Source organism: Fringilla coelebs (assembly GCF_963513975.1).
Source record: "Fringilla coelebs genome assembly, chromosome: 1".
NCBI lineage: Eukaryota > Metazoa > Chordata > Aves > Passeriformes > Fringillidae > Fringilla > Fringilla coelebs.
The window spans coordinates 134,327,485-134,350,087 of NC_140028.1; the positions used below are offsets into that span (position 1 = coordinate 134,327,485).

General features: G+C 37.0%; 1 protein-coding gene across 4 annotated transcripts in view; it reads right to left on the reverse strand.

The window, feature by feature from the left end:
- Positions 1 to 316: 316 nt before the first annotated feature.
- NEBL (nebulette) overlaps positions 317 to 22,603 on the reverse strand; it is a 246,861-nt gene continuing 224,574 nt past the window's right edge. For 2 of the 4 annotated variants that reach the window (XM_084218088.1, XM_084218087.1), the window contains 2 exons: positions 11,199 to 11,314; positions 318 to 5,703 (listed from right to left, as the gene is read on the reverse strand). In XM_084218088.1, the coding sequence (XP_084074214.1) occupies positions 5,527 to 5,703; positions 11,199 to 11,314 (293 nt within the window). In that variant the 3' untranslated portion in view covers positions 318 to 5,526. Of the gene's footprint in view, positions 5,704 to 11,198; positions 11,315 to 22,603 lie in introns of all 4 variants that reach the window. The other 2 variants (XM_084218089.1, XM_084218086.1) reach the window with 2 other exon arrangements.

Genomic DNA, 22,603 nt, shown 5'->3' on the forward strand with positions numbered 1-22,603 from the left:
TAAATTTACCATGAAATGCTAACACATTTCTTAAGTAGAAATTAGTGTGGTAGTAACTGCATGTCACTTACCTAGGAAAAACTAATCAGCTCCATTTGTGGCTGCCATTTGTCCTCATGCATTGCTAACAGCCTTCTTCAAACCAACACTTGACAAGAATATAAAAATTCTACTGCAGTCCACTGTAGCATACACTTAACACTCAAATAAATAAAACATGTCCCTAAGCATAATAATCTTCTTCAACTACAGGCAGAGCATTTCCAAAATATTTCTGGAATTTATTTAAACTTAAACTTTCTTACAGTGTTTTAAAACTCATTTACTTGTGTAAATGAATAAAGATGACATAAAATTGTATATAAAATTGTCTTAAAGAAGCCAGCAATGCAATCTTTTTTATTAGTGCTGCACTGAGAGCACACCTAGCCAATTCCCACTCAAAGACAAGCAAACCAGTATCAATTAAAACAGTGGACCTCCTTCACTTACTCTATTTGCTTATTTAAATAAACCAAGGGTCATGGAATGTAACTTGGTGTTCTGTTGAAGGGTTACAAATGCATGCTGAAAAAGGCAAAGCTTTTAAGGAGGGGGCATGTCTGAAATAAAACAGTGGTTTAGAAAACTGTTTTCTGGGGTCAAGCTTGATGAATAATGCTAAATATTCTACTTAAGAGTGAAAATTCAAAGCTTCCTCAGTTAAAGCAATATCCATCTTTGAGAGCTTATACTAATAGGTATGGTAGCTTTACAGATGTTGTTTATGAATATAATACATACATAGTGCTGGGTTTAATATTTTATTTGAATGAAGTTTAATGTTATGCAAAATAAATTGTTATGTTACATCCACTGTGACATCAACTAAAATGTGAACTAGGTTGCATAGGTTAGTACTTTGGGCAGCATGATGTTGCTCTAGTCCACCAAAGCTTAAATATTCACAGTGTAGAGGAAGAAACAGGAATTAAAGCATTTCTACTAAAATATATTTTAATAGCTGGTGTTAACTTTCTGCATAACAAAAGCCAAATTAAGATGATACATCATATGATCCAAGAGTAAGTTTATCTGTCCTTTGAAAAACAATTGTTACCTTCATAACTGTATACCCTCAAATACAGTACAGTTTTGCAAAATAACTAAAACTTTACACACTTTAAAGCAAACATAAGCCAAACTGCACAGCGGTTCATTTTTGCTTTTTATATCACACTGCAAAAACCAACAGCTGAGAGATTTTCCACATCATGCTAATCAATGTCAATACAGTCATTGCTGTCTTCCAATGGTCTAGCAATTTCTAATAGTAATATTAAATACACAATTGAAATGCTACAGTATAGCTTATTTTCCCCCCTAAAATAATAATAATTAAACAAATGTCAACAACAACTGGATTACAACTGAAGTACAATATGCAAATTCTATTTATCAGACACAAGAAGCATATGAAATTCCTTTGAATATACTGTTGTAGTGCAGGCAGTTTAGGAAATAGAGCTTTCAGGTTTTCTTTCCAAAGGAGAGATGGGGTTCCTATGGCATAAAGCTGGAGAAAATCACTAAAGCATTGCCAAATGGTTTAATCTTCTATAGCTCACTAGTACTTTGCATTTGCCAGCACATCAGTTTGGAGGACTTCTTTCAACAGCATCTTCTGTCTGTTTCAGTATATTATTTAAACATTTACTAACTAAAGCATATTCTATACTTTAAATGGAGTATTAATTAACTTAATAAAAATCTATGATTTTATACCCTGTACCACCTTCTGCCAAAGACCTCTGTATTTGTAATTTTTTTTCATCGTACAAGATGACATGCAGTCACTGTACGATAAAAACTAGAATTATTACCTTTCCCAGGTATTGGAGACCTTCCACATCCCCAAGAAACACTCGGCAGGGACACATTTGTCATAAACATAATCCATGGGAGGCGATTCTCTGTCAAATCCCAGTCTGCTGAAGTAGTTTATTGTATGTCAAATGTAATCAAGAAAACCCTGTTTCATCAAGACTAAATGCTAATGTTCCATAATGAAAAATTACAACTGCAGTACCTGTACGTAGCTGTGTTTAAAAAATGAAGATAGCCAAGCAAGAAAGAGTAATGAAAAGCAAGGCACCCATTTGTTCTTGTATGTATGCATGAATATGCTCTACGTTGTTTTCTACATTTATACTTGTGTTAGCAAGAATTACAGCATTCTTTATAGAATTTTTTATTTCTATAATGGGAACATGTGGACTTCCAACCTGAACTTTGGAACAGCTTGAGAAATTCAAGTCCTTAAAAGCCCTTTCCTTTCCCCAGAAAAATGTTGACTACAGGAAGAAAGAACAGTGAGGGGATCATGCTGTGCTAAAAATGAATATAAACTTTAAAGGTGATAAGACAGCATGTAGCATCTTTTCACCCCTATATCACACTGCATGTAACAGTCTTCAACATATGCTTTGAAAAAAGTGTGCTGGCACAATTTAGTTCATGACTTACTCTCCCTGCCTTACAAATTTTAGTTCTTATAAAAAAAAATTTATAATTGCATTCTGATAATTTTGGGCCTTTGATTGCATTGCTTAGAAAAAAGCTGCAAAATCACACTAAAATTTGTTTTATATCAAAAAGCAGGAACCATTCCATATAAATATGAATTTCTAAGCATATATGATAAAAAAGTTGACTACAAGAATAAGTAACTTAAACCAGATCTTACTAATTCTGCTGACATACCATTCTCAAGAGAAATACAATTCACATACTGTTTTGTTTTCTTGACCTTTTATTTTTTGCAAATTGCTTTCTGCCAGGCTAATGAATATTCAAAATTCATAAGGGAAATTTTATTTCTATTGTTCAGCATAACATAGCTCTCTAATGTCACCAAATGCTCATTTTCTGATTTACTTCTATATATAAAGTATTCAACACTGTAAGCTGCCTCCCCATTTAGGAAGAATGACTGTGTATTTATAGTGGAGACTCTCTGTTTCATAAGTCACTAAAAATTGCAACTTGATGCCATATAGATATTCTCCATATTTCTTTTTTATTCATATTTGGTTAGCAAACTGACACCCTGTTTTTATTGTTGTCAGCATTGCACAGCTAATAGAGCAGCACAGCAGCAAGTGACAGCCAGCTGTGCCTCAGGCATCATCTGAAAAATTTGCCAGCCAGCAGAAGATGGAATTCCTCTCCTCGCTGTTGATGGCCAGTGATGAATACCAACACAGAAGCAAACTACTTCTTTCAGAGCTTCTAGCTCAGCATACCACAGCAGCTTTAAAAACACCATTTGACTTGCTGATTTCATGTGGGTGTCACCAGTAATGCACAAGGGTCTGCTGCAAGAGCAGCTCCTTATGCAAAACTTGCAAGAATTTTAAATCACAGCAGTCAGCTATACAAATTACATATTTACAGTCAAGGAATTGTACTTTTAAAACACATTTTTTGAAGTTGGATACTCCTGGGCAGCTTTAGCCTTGAAATTAGGCTGCTGACAAGAAAGCACAGGTAATTCCACAGTCACAGACATTTTTAAATTTCTTTTTTAATGCAGTCATTCCATTCTGCTTGGCAGCTGGTATCATCCCTGTGGTTAGCAAGACCCAAAATAAAATTGCATAAGCTTACCAATTCTTTGGAAATTGCATGCAAAAACTGTATGCAAAAATAGAATTTACAGGGATTTGCACTGACAACTTTCAGTTGACATAACAAATCCATACTGCCTTCCTTATTTAATTTTTAAATAGTTATTGCAGGGTTTCCTGCTATGTGAGGTGAGAAGTACAAAATTGTCTAAAAGTTCTTTATATAATTCTACTTTAAAAGATTTAGAAATGAAAGAAAGCCAGTGCAGATTCAATATTCTGAGGGCTACTCCAAAGTTAACTTCCTTAGCACATGGCTGAACTCCACAAATTATTTTATCAGAAAAACATTTTCTTCCTTACACATTTCTGCACCCACATAAATAATTTCTCACATGAATCTTTAGCTCTTTTGTCCTTCCTTCCACGATTTCTCCCTGTGAGGGAATGCAGCACCCAGTCAAAGCAAAAACAAGTTGCCTGTGACCCAAGCCTGCTGACAAAATCCCTCATACTGATCCACTGTGTCACCAGCTGTTAGATCCTCTCCCAGCTTCACAGACTGAGACCTGGATCTCTCAGTTCTGGCTGTAAGTTAGGAGACACCAAACAGCGCATGTGAAGGTTTGTCAGCAGAATATTCTTACTGTTTTCCACAGATGGCCAAACCAAACATAATGGCATAGGGCATGTTAGTTAGCTTTCCCTTCAATGTCAGTTATGAGAAAGATGAAGTCACCAAAAGAAAACACAACTCTTCTCCATCGTTAATCACTTGGCAAGCGTACAACCCACTGTTGGATCACCAAGAATTTGGGAGCAAACTGAAGCAACAGGCCATTGATCTGAAATGCACTACAAGAACCAGAGCTCTCCTCCAGTGCTCCATGGAGGCACGAGTGTTTCTGCAGCAGGGGAGGGACATCAGCTCATCAGCAAAGCAGCCATTAAGCGAGTTACCTGTGGTGACAAGGGGACGTGACTGCAGGCTCTGGGGACTGCACAGCGCCGGGGCTGCAGGTGGATATTTATTTACAGCACTACAGGTGAAGGTCAAGGAGCTAACATGAAGTACTGGTTGTACGTTGCCCTAATGAAAGTTTCTATTTAAATGTTAAGTATTATTACAAGGAAACAGAAGAGCTGACAGGTTTTATATTTTAGATAGTCTTTGCAAGGAATGTCCTGCGGAAAAGATACTGAAGAACCACGAATCCAGACCTGGATCTAATTGATGAATTAGGATGGAAGCAAAGCTATTAGATCACTTGGAAATAAGAAAAAATGGGTAATCCAAGAATAAATGTGGATATGCAAGAGTCAGGAAATTTTTGTTGTCAAAATAGACATATTTACTGTAAGGCTGCTGGGCAGTAGGGGGTTTTATTGGATTTTTTTTTACTGGCATGTTACTTCTCTTTATTTCAAATGACTGAATTATCTCCTCAACATATTAATTTTTATTAGGAAGCTAACTGCTTAAACATTAAACGTTTCCCTAATAATTTGAAGATGTGTTCAAACTCAGTGTGTTAACCTCCTGTGACTTCAGAGCACCATAAGAAGTGAATCAATTTTATGGTGATAACGTCTTTGAGGCGTAAGGAAAAGGCATTACCCCTTTACAGTTAATTGACCAAAGTTTTTATAGGACTGGCAGTACCAGGTTTCCATATATGTTTTTTCACCTTGAGAGAGCACTATTATAAGCAATGCTGTTTTCAAAGTTCTGAGCTTCTTGTGGATTATTTATCTTTTCTTTAAAGGACTCTAAAATGGATTCTGAGTGAGAATGCAAACTGTTAGAGCAGTGATAAAGTAATGATCATGAACTCTTAAAAGATTCTTCTGATTTTTTTTTCTAAAAGGTTAGATTTTAAGTAAATCATAATAAAGCTCAAAGGACAAGAGACAAAAATTAGTTAACAAACTCAATATAATTTGCTGGAAGCATTCCTGTTTTCCCAGTTCTCTGAACAGTACCATACATCCAGCCATCATCAATTGGTTGCACATTGATGATATAATCACCATCCCTGAAGGAAACTTCATCTTCATCTTGAGCACTGTAGTCATACATAGCTCTGTATGTTCTCTGTTGAAGGAAAGAAAACAAGACTGTAAAGCCTCAAGTCTAAACCTGAGATTCCTTGATTCCTTCTCTTTGCACAAAGAAGAGAAGGAAAAAAGAATAGGGGGAGCAAAGCAGAGAGAGTTACCTGTCAAAAAGGAACAGTGTCCCCTTCTACACCCTGTCAAATACACAGTGAATACAGGCCCTTGTTCTGAGTAGCAAGATAATTATTTTGCTAACTCACATTGTCCTATGGCTTCAAACAAACAGATTTCAAGCCATCCACTGCATATTGAAATATTCTAACTGTTGTTTCATTAATTCACTAGTAACAGTTCATTACATCCAGCCAGGCTAGCTCTGCTTCTGCTCCTGCTCCCTATTTGCATGATTCACAAATAGCTTCTCCTGTGCCTCCACTACAAGAAACAGAGTCTTCATCCAGGCCATTAACTTTTCCATCTCACTGAATGTCCATCATTTCATTAGGATTTTACCCAAATTAAGAATTATGAATGCATTATTATCTAAAGGAAAGACAAGATCTTTAAAATTCTATAAAAATAATTTTTATGAATACTTATATTTTCATATTCAGAAAAAATTTAGCATATAAAGTCCCATCATTAGCTAAGAGATATTTCTCCACAACCCTGCCCACTATGAGACAAGCTTTCAGCCTTTCGCTGTATTTTTCTAAATAGAGTATTTGTTTTCACTCATAACCAATAAAATGCCATCATTTACTGGAATTCAAAGTGGATTTTCAAACTCAGGAAGAACAGTGTCCCCTTGTCTCTTAACAGCAGAATAAAACTAGCTCATTTTAAAATTCCCCAGAGTACTTTCTTTTCCTTACCCTGGCCCTTAACACAAGTCAAAAGCAGTTCAAGCATCACCAATAATATCCAATTTCCCTTCCGGTAATTCTTGCTATGTTACCATACGTAGCTGAATTTTTCTGGTACAATAATTTAGAGTGAAAAAAAGGCAAAACAATCAATGTGTGAGTTCCTGCCTAGTACTATTATCTGAGCCTCTTAAAAGACAACAAACTTCTCTGCTCAAAAAAACAGCTCAGAATTAGTTTTAGTTTATATCATATATATGGGGGCTTGAGTGTTTTTAATAAAACTGTTTTTTAAAAAGGTGGAGATTACTCCACATGGAGTGAGCAAGCCATTTGTCACGTGTTGGAAATGTGGAATTATTTAATCCAGACTCTGTAGGGCAACTGATCATTACTGTTCCCATGCTAGAGATATACTTTTAGTCTTGGCTCTATCATTGGTAGTGCAAATTAAACAGGGCAGAGAAATCAGCTCCAGTTTAAACACTGGAGACCACTGGAGACCACCCTTCCTGACAAGTCTACCCTGAACTGCTTTTGAGCCCTGTGCTATATTATTGTCCTCTGCCATGCCTAGTAGTTTTGCTGACCTACAGGCTGTGACCAAGAGCAGTTTTCAACCAGAGGTATGTGCTTTCCTTGTGGTTCCTAAATGTCTTCCAAGTATGCATGGAACTCAGTTTTAAAAGGCTCATTTTTTATGCACTATATGACAGTAAATGATTTCTTGGCTTCTATCACCACCAAAAATCCTTTAATATTCATAAAGTAGACAACTAGCCATCAAAAGGCTCTCTGCCTTTCAGAATCTTATTTTTATCCAACTATTTCAACAGATCTCGCTGCTGAGCCTTGAAACTAAAAAAAGCAGTGAAAAATATGCTATTACAACAAACTCAGCAGCAGTTAGCCCTTTAAACAATTTATTTCAGAAGAGGTTCCATTTAAGAAAAATGGTAGCAAGTCTATATCTGGTATAAGGCAGTAAATGGATTTTGCCTAGAGCCATGCTTATAGGTCTCCCTTAAATGGGAAAAGACTGGTGAAGGGGTTAAATGTTTAATTAAACTAACATAAAATTGGAGAAATAGAGAGGTTTTGCTCACTCAGAAGGATGCTCACTCTTCCTTAGAGCACCATGGCAAAGGACATACTGCTGCTGTCTCCTAAAAGGCAGCTTGACTACATCACCACGGTGCACAGTTGTGAAGACAAGCCGGCAATTCCAAACTTTAAAAGAATTTATTAGGGCCCTAAATGCTGCTGAGAAACCTAAATTTATGGCCTTAACACCTAATTAGGTACTAAATGGCTGTCAGGAGAAATCTCCATAATAATCCTGTTAGCATTTAATGCCTAATTATCACTGCAGAGTGTAGTCTGGGCTATATAATCGAGAATTAAAATGCCTAAAGGACTCAAAGCAGGGATTTTAAAATGCATTTCTGTGAATTATTCCTCAGTCAGTTGTGAGTTTAGTGGGTACTAAGTTACAAGAGGGTGTAAGTTTGGAGTTCCTTAAAAGAGTCATAACTCACTTATCTCCCACCTCCTCAAAGGTCTCTATCACACTGCTTAGACAGACCAGTGAGTTTTGTCCATATGAAGAACTGAAATCAAGCCAATATATTCTCAGCTCCCCAGCCTGTTCTGGGCTGACAGGTGTGTATGTCCACTTCACCCCAATTCATACCTGTTCTAGGGATGGCTCCTTGCAAGGAGCAGCAACTGTTGCAGCATCTTTCACATACAGAAGCCATCAAGGAAAGCCAACTCGAAGCACAGGTTTTGTTTTCCTACCACTCTTGGATATCAAATAGTGGGTGAACACCCCATCATTTTCCAAATAGGAAAATAAGCCTTCAGGGCTTTCTGCTATTAAAAAAACACTTTGTACCCTGAGCAACAATTTTATTCACCCCATTATGGAGAACTGCTCACAGAAAGCAAGGACAAGTCAAGAATCAGAAAATAATGCAATTTATTCAGGGGGAAAAAAAAAACTATCCAAAGATTATGTTAGGATCATGCCTAATACAAAACAGAGCTCAAAATTAAATAAACCAGATTTTTAAAATTTAAAAATTGGAAAATTTCTGTTTCTTTATATAAGATACCAGTGAACATGATTATAAAATGAGCTTAGGCATTCTGGGGACAGATTTGATAACAGTACAACTCAGTTGAAAGCAGTAAATGTACTAAAGCAGCTAACTCTACAATCACCTCCACCCTGATAGAACCCATGGGATTGTAATCACTTCTGCCCTAGAGATGTCCTGGCAAAACTCAGGCACCAATGAACGACTTTATCACCTTCACTGCTTTTAGCTAAGCCTCAAAAACTATTCATGCTTGGAGTTCACTATTCTAGGATTCCTTTCCTCCAGTCTCCTTCCCCTGGCACTTTCCTCTCGTCTTTCCTCCCTCTGTCATCAGGCAGGCAACGCTGCATCTCTGGCAGTACTGCTCCAAGCCCAGAACTGAACAGGCAGCTGAAAGCAATGCACCTCAACTTTGTGTAGGTTTGTCAGATCTCCCACAGCATGTCCACACCTCATTTTAAAAGTGCTCCAAGGCAGTCATCAACCTTCAGTGTGCTACATTTAAACACATCCCCAGCCAGGGGCTTCCCCCATGTGCACTCTGAGACCACTCTGTGTTGTCCCAATAGCTGAGTGCAACACCTGCAATGCACCTGGATAAGCTGCACAGGCTAATGAAAATATTCTGGTCTTAAGATGGGAAGACAAGAGAGCCTGGCAGGTTTTTAACTGCATCTGAGATGCCTCTTTTGGAACAGAATCATCACCCCAGGGTGGTAAGATCACAGTCTGTCTTGCTCACCAGACTGGCAAGCTAGCAGTCAGCACCAGGCCAGCAGTCTTTGATTTCCTCTCTCTGGAAATGCTTGGGATTTATTTTCTAAAAGGAAATCCACTCCGTTTTTAACAACAGCAAAATGAGTTTAAATCATGGTGTTTGCTGTTTTCATTTTTTCCCCATGACAAAATATTATCACTTACACGGATGTCAAGTGAAAACAGTTTCACAACAGGGAAAATAAATCTGTTGAAATAAGTTGATCTTACTTTTAAAATCCTTTTCCTATTACCTTCACATTCCAAATTCTGGAAGAAGAGGCAAATGATGATTCTCAAGATGACTGAAATGACACTGTTTTGACAGCCTGTCAGGTAAGTCATGGGGACACAGAGGTATTAGGAAATAGTGGTCATCCCTCTGCCCACAAAGCTGCAAAGGCTGGTAAGGGCATTCTGAGATTTGCAGGCATCTCCATTTTCTGTCTGCTGGATTTGAGGGCTGATTTCTTCGCTCCCCAATGACTAGCAAATCTGCTGGCAAAGTCCACCTTTCCAGGTCTCCCACTTTTTGGATTTTGTCTCTTTTGGAAAGCAACCAACTCCCAAAGAGCCCTGTAATATCCTTGGAAATTAATGGTTGATTCCAGTATCAGCTGTCTCACAGCTGTCATGCAGGTGTCCAAAGAGTTTCTCAGGTTATTGGCTCACTCAGTGATGGAGGTGTATGGATCCCAGACTTTGCAGCAAGTTAACCCCAGACAGCTGAGAATCTGACAAGCCTGGAACTACTCACGCCACACAGAAAATGTCATGGAGTTTCAGTTTAACAAAAAAATACAAGTTTCATCTAATCTTGAAAACAGGGTTTTTTTCAGTTCAGCAAGCTCTAATTTTGGTTCATAATTAAATATTTATTCATATCTAAAAAAAGTTACAGAGGTAGTAAATATACATCTATTCAAAATAAATAGTTTAAAATTCAAAATGACAATATTTTCAGGTGAAAGGTGGCCGAATCTCTAGGCACCTAGGAAATCTCTAGGCAGCGATATGATTTTAAAAATACGATAACCATTAAAACTGAAATTTTTATATAGGGAGTTAAAAAAAAGGAGCTTAATTTCCTAAAAATCCCAGCTGAATACCATTCAGGTCTCCCTCCATGACCAGTTACTTTGAAAATGAAATATTCACTCCAGCTTTACATCCCCATCCACCACAGTTGAGAACTTCATAAGACAGATAAAGTTTCTCCTCGGTTGCTGACCCAGTGTAACTCAATTTGGATCTCACACGAGTCGCTGCACGACTGCTGTGTGCAATTAGAAAGGGCACAGCAATCTGGAGTCTGAGCTAGCTCTACACAAGCAGAAGTAATACAGGTAGGCACAAAGCCTCCTAGCACAAACTCAGCAAGTCAAAAAAAGTGAAACTGATTTAAACCAACAGGGTGATCTTAAGAGATCACTGGTTTTCTTCCAGTGCTAGGAGCACGAATTCATCGCAGAGCATAACATCAAAATTCAGCCTCTGAAACACTGTCCAAGCATCTGCTATTTGTTTTAAGTAGGTAAGTAGATAAAGAATTCAGTTATTTCTGTACTCTCTGAATATCACATCTTTTTTTAAATGTATTCTGATATAGTTCTTACTATAGTCATAGCCCATAGTCACTTAAATATTTTTTATACATGAGGACTACCAGTTACATTTATAATAAAGACAGTCAAATAGGTCAACTATAGAACTCTGGGGGTTCAATTCTGCCATATTTAAGAGATTTCACAAAAGCTGATGATGGCGCTTACCAAACAAAATTCTCCTTTAAATTCAATACTCACCAGACTTGCTGAATGAGGCTGTGAGTGCATGGACCTCATGGATGACATACTGGTCTGGTGCATGTATCCATATCCTTGAGTCTGGCTTTGTTGATATGCCCCAGGGAGAACAGGGGCTGCATTAAAAAAATATACACACATTAATTAATATTTTAAAACAGCCCTTATCTAACATTTTGTAGAAATGGTAGACTATTTTCACTGTTATTAGCATTAATTCCTCCATACACCACAGTTCAGAATCATTTCCATAAAGAACATAAGGCTTTTTAAAGGTTGATTTACACATAAATGTAGCCAAAGCTATAGCAATGTGTCCACAAACACCATCATGGTTAGCTGGAAGGAAAAGTTTAACTAACAACTGGAAGTTTAATCATTAAAAGGTTTACAAAAGTTTAAGACACCACTAACTCAATTTTGGTACTGACATAGATGAGGCACTAAATAAATGTCCCATAAGCTGCCACCTTTAGGGAATGAATAATGAAAAAAAGCTAATACAGTTTTGAAATGGTTCACCAGAAATTCACTGCAATTAATTCTTAACTCATTGCAAACTATTCTTATTCATTGGGCTATGAACAAAGAATGATTGTGATTCACAGGAAGAGGCAGAAATTTTAAGAAGTAAGCCCACACTTGAGTTTTTTAGCTTATTCTGATACCATCAACATTCTTAGTCCAACACAGAGAGATCAATGCTACTTATATATTTCAAAGTCCACCTTATTCAGTATTTTCCTCTTACCACATAATTGTTCAATTTCTTTATTACATATTTTATTCACAGTTTAACAATTCTGTATGCTAATCAATGATATATTAACTTCTATTGTACCAAGAACTGCTGAAAGCATGCATACAACCAACAGGGATCCTAACTCTATTGCTTACTAGAAAAGCATTCATAAACTTCCCACATCTGCCCAAATATCTTACTATGGCAACCCACTGTAATAAAATGTTACAAAAACACGGTTGATCAAAAAACTGTGAAAAATAAGCCCAGTATAAGTGACTATTTTCCTAGCAAGGCCAAAAAGTATTTTAAAAGCAAAATTAACAATACTGAAGTGGTTTTCAAAATAGAAAGATTAAAGTTTAGTCACCATATATCTTAAAAGATTCAGGCACATTTTACAAGACTTGGACTCTCAGAGAATAAAGATTTCTGGTTTGTATGAAGGTTATTAGCCACCATCTCCACTACTAGTTGCCAGAATTTTACAAGCTCAACGGGGAATTCATTTAGCTACACTGAAAAACAAATGCATTTATGCTGATACTTTACAAGTGGTCTAGTTAGCTGATAGTCTATCTCCTCTTCCAAAAGCTGTCTCTTGGGTAAAGGAGATGGAGCTTATACCTCACATAAATAAAAAATCTTCAAGCATGGTATCATTCAGCAGTGCAGCACTTCCTGGGATAGATCTCTTGAGCTTGTTGAAAAGAACCACTTCTGAAGCAGCCATCACACATAATTCAAAAAGGAGCAAATTTAACATAAGATTTAATGGAGTTCACACTGTGTGAAAGGATCCAGGACTTGTAAAATGAAAAAATACATGGGAAAGGCAGGAAAACCCAATAAAAATGTATATTTATGATAAGTATTCATATTTGTACTAATATTACTCCATAATTCTCTGCTTCTTGAGATGTCAGGACATGCATGCATGTCAATGTCATGTCATGCATGACAAGAAATGCATGTGAAAAAAGGGATTACTGAGAAAATTTTTCCTAAACTATGTCAGAAAGAAAAGTCAACCTTGTGCTTTCAGCAAGTTGTTTTACCAATCTTGCTTCTCCACCAAACAAAATCATTGATTTCAACAAAGGTTCTTCTTAAAACTTCCATTTAGTTTTAGTTAGCATATTCAAATGCACCAAGTGTGCAATTACAATTTGGGATGCTACACTTTGCTCTACGGTACTTGCAAAGATAACTAACACTATACATTCACCAGGGTTTTTCTGATTTAGAAAACATGCTTCAAACTATTGTAATGAATAGATTGTTTTGTTAAATGAGGGAAATTAAAGTGATATGCAGTCAGACGCAACATCGGAACACGATGAATAATGGATGCTCTAGAAGGGCCAAGTTCATTCTAATGACATATAAGTAGAAAGACATTTTCAAGCAGTTCAATCATCAGAGAATTACAGCTCATTAACATGTTCACAGGATTATCATGCATTAAGTGAATAGCCCTAAGTAGTTCATCAAATAATTTATGTTTCAATGTTGTTACAAGCTATTTCCACATGAGCAGATGCGGCCCTTCGTGAGAAAATAGAGAAAAACATAATTTAATCAAAGGTTCTGCGATCAAGCTGGAATGAATACATTTTGTCTAATTCACCACCAGCATGAACTGTAGGATAGTTTGTCAAAGCCAATGGAGTCTCATCTCCTCACACCAGCAGAAAATCACTTTTATTGCTTGAACTTTTTAACTTGGCAGGAGGAGTGCCTTCAGCTGACACTGGCCACTGATCAGCCAGCAGCAAGCCTGCCCTGCAAAAACAAAGGGCTGGTAGCTCTTCCCTGGTCCCTGGCAGGGTCAGACACTCAGAGTCCCTTACTTCTTCCCAAGAGAAGCAGAGGCTGGTAGGAACCTTTTGCTCTTGATTCCTTCTCCCCAGAAGAGATCTTTCTTGTTTCCTGTCAATTACCCCTTGTCAGCATAAGGCAACAAGCCTACTCATGGTCAGCTTCATTGTAACCTCCAAGACAACTGGCTTATTTTGGGGAGGATAACCCACAGCTCCTGCCTCTGTGACAAGTGCCAGCTGCAGGTATGAAATGTGCTTTTCTCTTTAGCAATCAGTCTCTCACAAGCTGAGAGAATTCTGTCAAACTGACTCAACAAAGCTGTTTGGTACTTTACCTGCAATGATGGAAAACATAAATCCACAAAAATAAAGCATTTCTTCTAAAGCATGAGAAATTTTGGGAAGTGATAGAAATTGTAGTATTATAAAAAGATTTTATACAAACAAAAAGGAGGATTAGCTTTGCTAAATATCTTCTAGTCATTTATTTAGGTATCACATATGTGAGCATAAATATCAGCACATATTAGTGTAGAAGACGCTTGAATAATTCCAGGTGGACTGGAGCTTTTCCCATTAAAAGAGTACTATAGTATTCTGCAAAAAAGTTCAAAAACAATCATTATTTTCTAACAACTTTTAACAATAAAACTTTCAGAGGATGGTCTATTTGGAAGACTACTTGGGAGTCATATAAATAAGCAGAATAGTGAAGAGAATGTCTGAGCTGGTGACATACAGATAATTCAAGGTGAGATTAAATGACGCAGAAAAAGAGTTTGATTTTTTTCATCATCATCACACATAGTTAACTGCAATCTTTTGGCTCAGTCTGAAGTATAAAGTTCTACAACATCATTGATTGAGGCAGCAGCAAAAGCAATGGTTTTAGCTAACCTAAGGGAACAATAAAATACAGTGGTGGAACATGAAATTCATTTAACTGAAGCCAGATTTATCGGTGATGGAGCTGAGGGCTGACCATTGCTCCCAGAAGTACAGGTGGATGGCTTTTTGTTGCATTAAGACTTTACCAGATGCATTCTGATTTATCAAAACTTACTTTTTTTTCCTTGTCCCACTTACCAAGCTAGGCAGATATTCATTTTAAATTATCTACTTAAATAAATTTATCATATATCTCTTAGCATATCTTTACAGGCTTCCCCAGAGAAAAGAGCAAGAAAAATGAATGAACATGTTCTAAGACAAACAGAGGGAAAGCCTCCAAGAAAAAGAAGCAGCTGAAAGAATGATAGCAACTGTCAACTCGCTGCCACAGACAACGGGGTCTGCAGAGTGTGTACTGATCAGGATGTGCTTTGGAAGAACTGGGAAAGGAAAAGGTCCAATTGTAGAAACAGGAAAGGAATCATTAAAAGAGCATTCTGTAACTCTGAGCTTAAAAAGAAATGTTATACTAAGAAGAAAACTCAGTTAAAAGGTTCTGAGATACTTTTCATCAATACCACACTTCAACTCTCTTCCATTCTTTTGTACAGCAGAACCTTGATGATCCATGGTAAAACAATATATCCTCAGTGGTAACTACTGCACTTTGCCATTTACTGCAACACAAGCCAATTAGTGAACCACATGTAAAATAACCACACCATTTACTCTTACATACATCATACACTTTTAAGGATTTAATGGAATTCTTCCTATTCTGATTATTATCAAAATTCACAGTTTCACTCCTAAGACTTCAGACAACTCACAACGAATACTGCAACATTCTGTAATCATGAGAGAACACAAAGTAAAAATAAAGATTTGGATTACTATGTGCTTAATTCTAGTGTCTGCAATGCATTAGGTAAAAAGCTGTAGGCTTTCTGAGCACCACAAAAGAGCCAGAATACAGCATCATCATATATCTCTGTGTTACTGCCATTACAATGAGCTCCCCCAAAACAGATCAAACTGCTGGGAATCAAACTTATGGGAATCATGCTCATCTACATACATGGAAGTCCTTCCCCCTTTTTTTTTTTGCTTTGCTACTGCTGTATTTTCCACAGGTTGCTACATTTGGTGCAGGCTTCACAGACTTTCTAAAGAAAGCCTTCCCCACAGTCTTCAGTTCCTTCTTTCTTTTGCTCTTCCCTTAGAAATCCTCAGCAATGTCCCAGGCAACAGAAGACACACCAGAGTGATGCAATCACACATGGGGAGATGCAGGCCCACAGGACATTTCTGGGGACTCAGGTCCCCCCATGTGCTGCCCATGTGCACAGGTCACTGTGCCTGAACTGCACAGCCCCTTTGACGCTTCCAATACCTGGCTAAGGAAATACAACCTCAGGAAATACAGGAAACAGAACTGCTACTGCTGTCTTAAAGCTGGTGGATAGTAACAACTGACACCTTTTAAAGCCTTCTCCAGAGTGTGTTAAAGAGGTTTCTTTGATTACCAATTCTGGCTAGATAATTTGTTTGTTTTCTATCAATTTCCCCAGATGTTGGCTGCTGTACACCACCACTGAAATATTTAAACTGAATGTTTTTCTCAAAGAAGCCTCTAGAAATAACATCATCTGTCCCCATTTAAAATCGGGGCCAAATTTTCAGATAGGTTGAGTTTCTTCAAGCCTTGTCCTGTCAATTTTTATTCTGGGATGCAGATTTTAATACACCTTTTTGAGCAACCACAAACCCTCTAATTTTTCCTCTTTATTTCCCATGCTTTTGAGATGAGCTCTCACATGGCAGACACTGCTCAGCTACCTGTAAACTACTGGCATCTTACATCTCCATAATACTTGTAAAAAGTCATAGTGGAAGTTTAGAGAATATTAAGCCTAATGCAGCCAGCAAGAGCTGTCTACTTGAGAGTAAAAGCAGGTGTCAGAGAACTTAAAATACTTCAATGAGTGTGCAAGGATTGCCCAGGGAGGTTGATATGAGATACAGAACTCTGCAGCAGCCCCATGGCACTGAGCAAGGAGATGGTCTCTAAAGAATACAGTAAAAAAACAGTCACAGAAGTAGAGAAAAGAAGCAGAAGAATACAGGAATGTTAGACAGATACAACATTAGGAAAACCTCAGTAATAATTTTACAGTGCAGAACTGATTGCCAAGAATGCTCCTCTCCCCAAATAGGAGGAAAATTTGAAAAAAGATCCCAAAGGTTCATGTAAAAAGAAATGTTAAAAATTTGGAATTTTTTTTTCCAATCATATTAAAATATCTATATTTTTTAATCATTTTTACAGTCTATGTAGCTCTTCAAAATTAAATATATTTCAACACAAAGCTGGATTTTTTGTTTTAAAAATGCTTTAACCTTAAGAATCTCAAACTGAAAAATGTGGTTCTTTTGGCATTGAGACTTTAGTGACATGTAACCCATTCCTATATAAAAGTTTGCCTCTTAAACTACCATCTTCTGATGAACATTGAAAAATTCCCAGTTTATCTATTACAGAGTTTTCTTCTAGCCAGAAAGAGTAGCACAGTGCAGTCAAATTTACTGGGAATAGTTCAGACTGTGTAAGCAATATAAAAAAGCACTAACCTGAAGACTGAAGATGATGAGACCTGATACAGAAAAATGCTGTTTTTAGAACAGCAGAAAACACCATGGTAAGGCATCTTGGCATTTTTTCTTGCAAAAGTAACTTTCTCTTCATCTCTTTTGTATTTTTTCCCTCTTTTCCTTGCCCTTTACTGGTCAGTTAGCCTGCTTTCATGGATGTCTGAGCTACCAGGCTGGTTGCTCTCAGTGGTTCTGTCAGAAGCAGCAGTTTGTCTGCATGCTATCCATTACAGGAGTCAGTAATAGTTAGCAAATTGGAATATCAAACCCAGATATAATTAGGTTGTTGAAATAACAACCTGAAACTATGGCCTAATTCAGAGAGGGTGTTAATAAATATCTGCCATGCTCACTGACCTCATTAGAACTGAAGCTCTGAACTGGATTCAGTGGCAAATTCAGAATGTTACAGCTTAGGAAGTTTCCATAACCTAAATTCTAAAGATATAAAAAATAAACTGTGCAATCTTCAAATACTTTAAAAAAAGATGGAGAGGAGGCCAACAAAATTACTGATCTTGTGTTTAAAATATCATTAATTATTCAGCATGCAAAAAATCAAAACGTGTCTACTCTCATGACTACTTACTGACATACTACAGTTTATAAAATAATGTGTTTTAAACTGAACTTCATTAGTGTCATGATTAGACAAAGATTGTTTAAAGAATCATTATTTCAGAACACCATTTTATCAGCTAGCAACAATTAAGACTAACTATATTGTATGCACCATGTAAGCTGAAGTAGATTATTATGGGAAATGCAGAATCATGCAGTTATAACTCTTGAGAGCAATTTCAACATAAAAAATTTAAATTTTATTTAGAAATAAATTTCAACAGAAGATCTCACCTAGCTGTTGAGCACATGTCAGAGAAAACTAACACATTTTGAAAGGAACAACAAAAAATGTCTAGTGTGCTCATGTGACACTGGAATCCTGTGTTTTATGTGAGGTTTCCTTTCAGGCAAGGACTTTCTCATATTTCAGTCCAAAGTTCTTGATTTGTATGAACAAGTATTATCACTAATAATAGTTACGTTAGTCTTTGTTTAATAAGTCCAACAGAAGATGAACTGGGAATTTGAGAAATACTAGCTAGGAGAGTGCAAGAACAGACAGAAACTCTCTCTAGTACATCATGGTCCATGTGTCTGATGATTCAGACCTTCTCAATTCTTCACATTTTGAGGAATGGTGTATCCATCAATTCCATTATATTCTTTTTCATAGCAAATTATTTTCCAAGTTCCATTCTGGCCTCTCTGAGGGGTCTAAATCCCTGTATTTCAAAAGTCAGTCTCTCATGGACTATTTTTTCCTTTAAAAAAAAAAGAGTATGGCTTTCATTCCTCTTCCCAGTAACTGGAAAATAGCAATATATTTTTTAAAAGCCCAGGCTAGCACAGGCTCCAGAAGCCTTGTTTGCAAGTAATTATCAAATATCAGAGTCTAGAGAAAAATGGAAGGAACCCAGGGCGTCCTATTTTCTACAGTCAACATTACAAAAAAGAGGACAGTCAACACAACATCCATCCTCATCATAAAAAGACAATAACACAGGGAATATTTTTGCCAGAAAGAGACTGTGGATACTGCTTAGAGCATCATTTTTATTGAGGTACAGGAACTGGAGGATACTGAGTAATAGCTCAAAAGCTTTTGTAATCATTAACACATTACTGTCATAGTGAAGCATCACAGAGTTGTAAAATATTGACTACACATAATTTAGTGCTCTGGCAACAGGGGAGAAGAAGCAGCCAAATCTCAAATAAGCCATAGAGCCCCTGCCTGGGTCTGACCCTGGATCAGGGAGGTGGTAAGTGGCAGCCTCATAGCTTGGAAAAAAGCAAAAGCCAGTCGTGTTCTGGCAGAGCAGACAATTTTGATGTTCTGAAAATGGCATCAGCTTCCCCAGACTGCTTTTGGAATGGCCATTTAGGACTGCAAGACCATAAAAACCTAAAAGAATTGATTGGATACATGTAACTCCATAGTAGCCCCTTCAAACAAAAACTTTTTCAAATGAAAGTAAAGGTGTTTATTATAAAATAGAGTGCTAAATGATCTCCCAGAAAATTCAGTAAAATATTTCTAAGCATTATCAGTCTTTAAAAATATAGGAAAAGGCTGTTTGTAGTGTTCATTCATATTCATGTTTTTGTCAGTTTTGCTAAAAAAACAGCATAAAATGAAAGTGAACACAATATAAAATTACAATTTAGAATTAATTATGTTAATTATTATCTTCATCCAATTTCTTTGAACAGTTGTTTTGGGAATTTTAAAAGTTGTATGAATTCTCTATCTCACTATTTAGAACTTTATGGCCAGCTACAACCATCTAATTCCCTTCAGATTTATTTCACCTAAAATACAAACCATTTCTCCCCCTTCCAGATTCTACTGACAAATTTTTACTACAGCAGAGTAGTAAAAGAGAAAAAAAACTTAATTTCTCTACAGTAAAAGAGAAAATTACTTAAACTATTTGGCTTCAAACCCTAAAACTAAAGTCCTATGTGTTCCTAGTTTTGAATCTAAAAATGTCATTTTAGGGTTGTTATTATTATGGACACAGAATATTCTAAACCAGTTAAATATACTGACAAAAAAATTGGTTTGATATTCAACTGCAAAATCTTTTCTAGATGTTTAATTCACTCATTTTCCTCAAAAAAGCAAATTAAATACATTGAATACTCTATTGTAAACAGAGGAAAAAAGAATTGGTAACAGGAATTTTTCTAGCAGTTCAAATATAAAAGATCATTTTATTCAGACACCCCTATGAATATCAGTTTGGCATTTTCTTCAGTGGTAGCTGTACAGTCCAAAGAGTTGAGCCAGTTTGTCTATTAACAGCTGCTATGCCACAATCCTGGTTCACAGCCCCCATTTGCCCATGGGTTCTGTGCTGGGACACAACCAAATCACAGGGAAAATGAACAGCAGCCAGGATTCGGGGTCACAAACAAACCTGAGGGCCACCTGACTTTTTAACCTGACATTCAACGCAAGCTGCAGCACGTCTCAGCTGAGACAACAATCTGCATTTTCTCTCTTCACACACCAAACCACATTATTTTATTTATGAAGGCACAAAATGTCTTCAAGCCAGCCCAAGGCATCCTCAGTCCTAGTGGGCCATGGTGTACCACAGGAAGCTGCAATTCCCACTTAAATTGTGAATATAGGCACAGCTTTGCTCTAGGCTTCCTCACAAAAGGAAAGATTCAGTAAAATGAAGGTTAATATGTTACGTTACCCACATGCCTTCAACTATAATTCAAATTCTCTTACATTTAATGAGCTTTTACCATTGCCCTTGTGCATTAGAGAGAGAAGCCTGCAAGTGCTTCTCACAGAAGCTGTGCCTTGATTTCTGTGCATTGATTTATTTGCATAGAGGGTATAACCAATCTGAACAATGGTGGAAGGATAGCATTAACCAGGATATGTGTGTCACTGCACACAATTTTACCGATTATATTTATTGTCTACTGGATATAACATTCTCTGAAGTGCATCAAAAGCTGCTCTAGGGAACCACACTGAGCAACTGAAACTACTCCTTGCCAAGGGAGCCATTGACACTTCCAACTGCTGAGTCACTTGGAAACTTCCTTTCCACTTTCTGCTCACCAACTATTCAATGGAAAAGGGAACATCAAACTCAGACAGCTGGCAGAACAAACAGAAGGATCCCCTGAACTGCTACTACACTACAGAAATTAAAAATGGGATCTCTTCTGGATTCTCCTCCACCTGGATGTGTGGAGATGGTCTTTTGATGCTGCCAGGAGTGTGGGAGAGAAGCATGGGAATTAAAGATAAGCATAAGGAATCTAAACAAAAATATTTTGGAAGTATGTAATGTAAAGCTCTCCCTGGAACATTAACTCAACTCCAGTGAACACATACTGAATGAAAATGTGCTTTCATATGAATCAACAATTTCCATCTTAATGTATTACAACAAGCATAAAATACTCAGTTTTATTCCCAGCACCGTAAACCAGACCTTAATCAAAATTTAACTAAGCAATCACTTGAATTACTATATGAATTTTCAAGCTTGATGTTAAAAAAAAATCAGGTTTTACAGATACCTAATAACTCTTCGTGGTGGAAAACAATGAAATATAATTTTCTAGACTAATTTCTCTCATGTTCTGCATTAGCAAAGCACTCAGCAGACGACACTAAAAGTCCAACAGTCCAGACTAGGACAGAAAACGGATAATGCACAAGATAGCACATAAACATAGTCCCAATGCCTTTCTGGATTCCTCTACTTACATGGCTTAAAAGGCTTAATGGATTATTCAGAGACAAAATTATACATTAAGCAGAAATCCCCTTATCATGTAAACACACAGAAATTAGCACATTTTTAGGGAACATACTCAACCTGTTTGTAACTAAAATCTAAATTCTTACAACTAACTTTGTCTTTACTTTTCCTTCTTACTTCAAATCTAGAGGTTAGAAGGTTTTTGACACCAGTAAGCCTCCCACTGCTTTCAAGAACTCCTCTTATTGTAATGACATTATTTTAAATTGGGAAAAAATGCCCTTCAAACATTAGGAGTCACTGCAAAACAGGAGGCAGAAGCTGAAACAGCAAAGCACACCTTCAAATAAAAGATGCAGTTTTCAGAAGGGAGAGAGCTCTGTCTTACTGCCTGAAAAACCATGTCCTTTTGGGGTACAATGTGGTTACAGCAAACCTTTACAAGGAAAACTATCATTTCTGTAAAAGTGTATTTGAGAATGGAAGACCAGGGTTCACTGGTTCTGGAGAGCAAGCTCTCTAACAAAAACTCTTCATGCTAAATAATTTGTGTCACCAGAGAGACTACAAACATATACATGCACTTGTGTCTGTAAAACAGAAGAGAACTATCTAGTTAAGTTTGAAAATATCACAGAAGTTAATGGGTAAGTTATTTATTATTTGACTGCAAGCATTTGTAGTACATTACACACTTAAGAACAGAAAACCACCTGATTACCAAGATGGAAAAACAGTTTTACCAAAATGCTGTTGAATGGAAGAAGACTACTTTTTTCCCACATGATAGCTTTCAGGTTGGCAAACCTGCTGGGGGCTGGCATGTTAAAGAAGGAAAACCAAAGTACCATCTAGTTGAAATACAAAAAATTCAGAAACAGATGTAAGAGTCTGGTGGCTAAGAGAAGCATCAATGTGACCCTCCCTAAGAGGTACCAAGAGTAGACAGAGAGATCATTTTGATGTGTTCAGCCTTCTGTGGCAGGGCAGCCT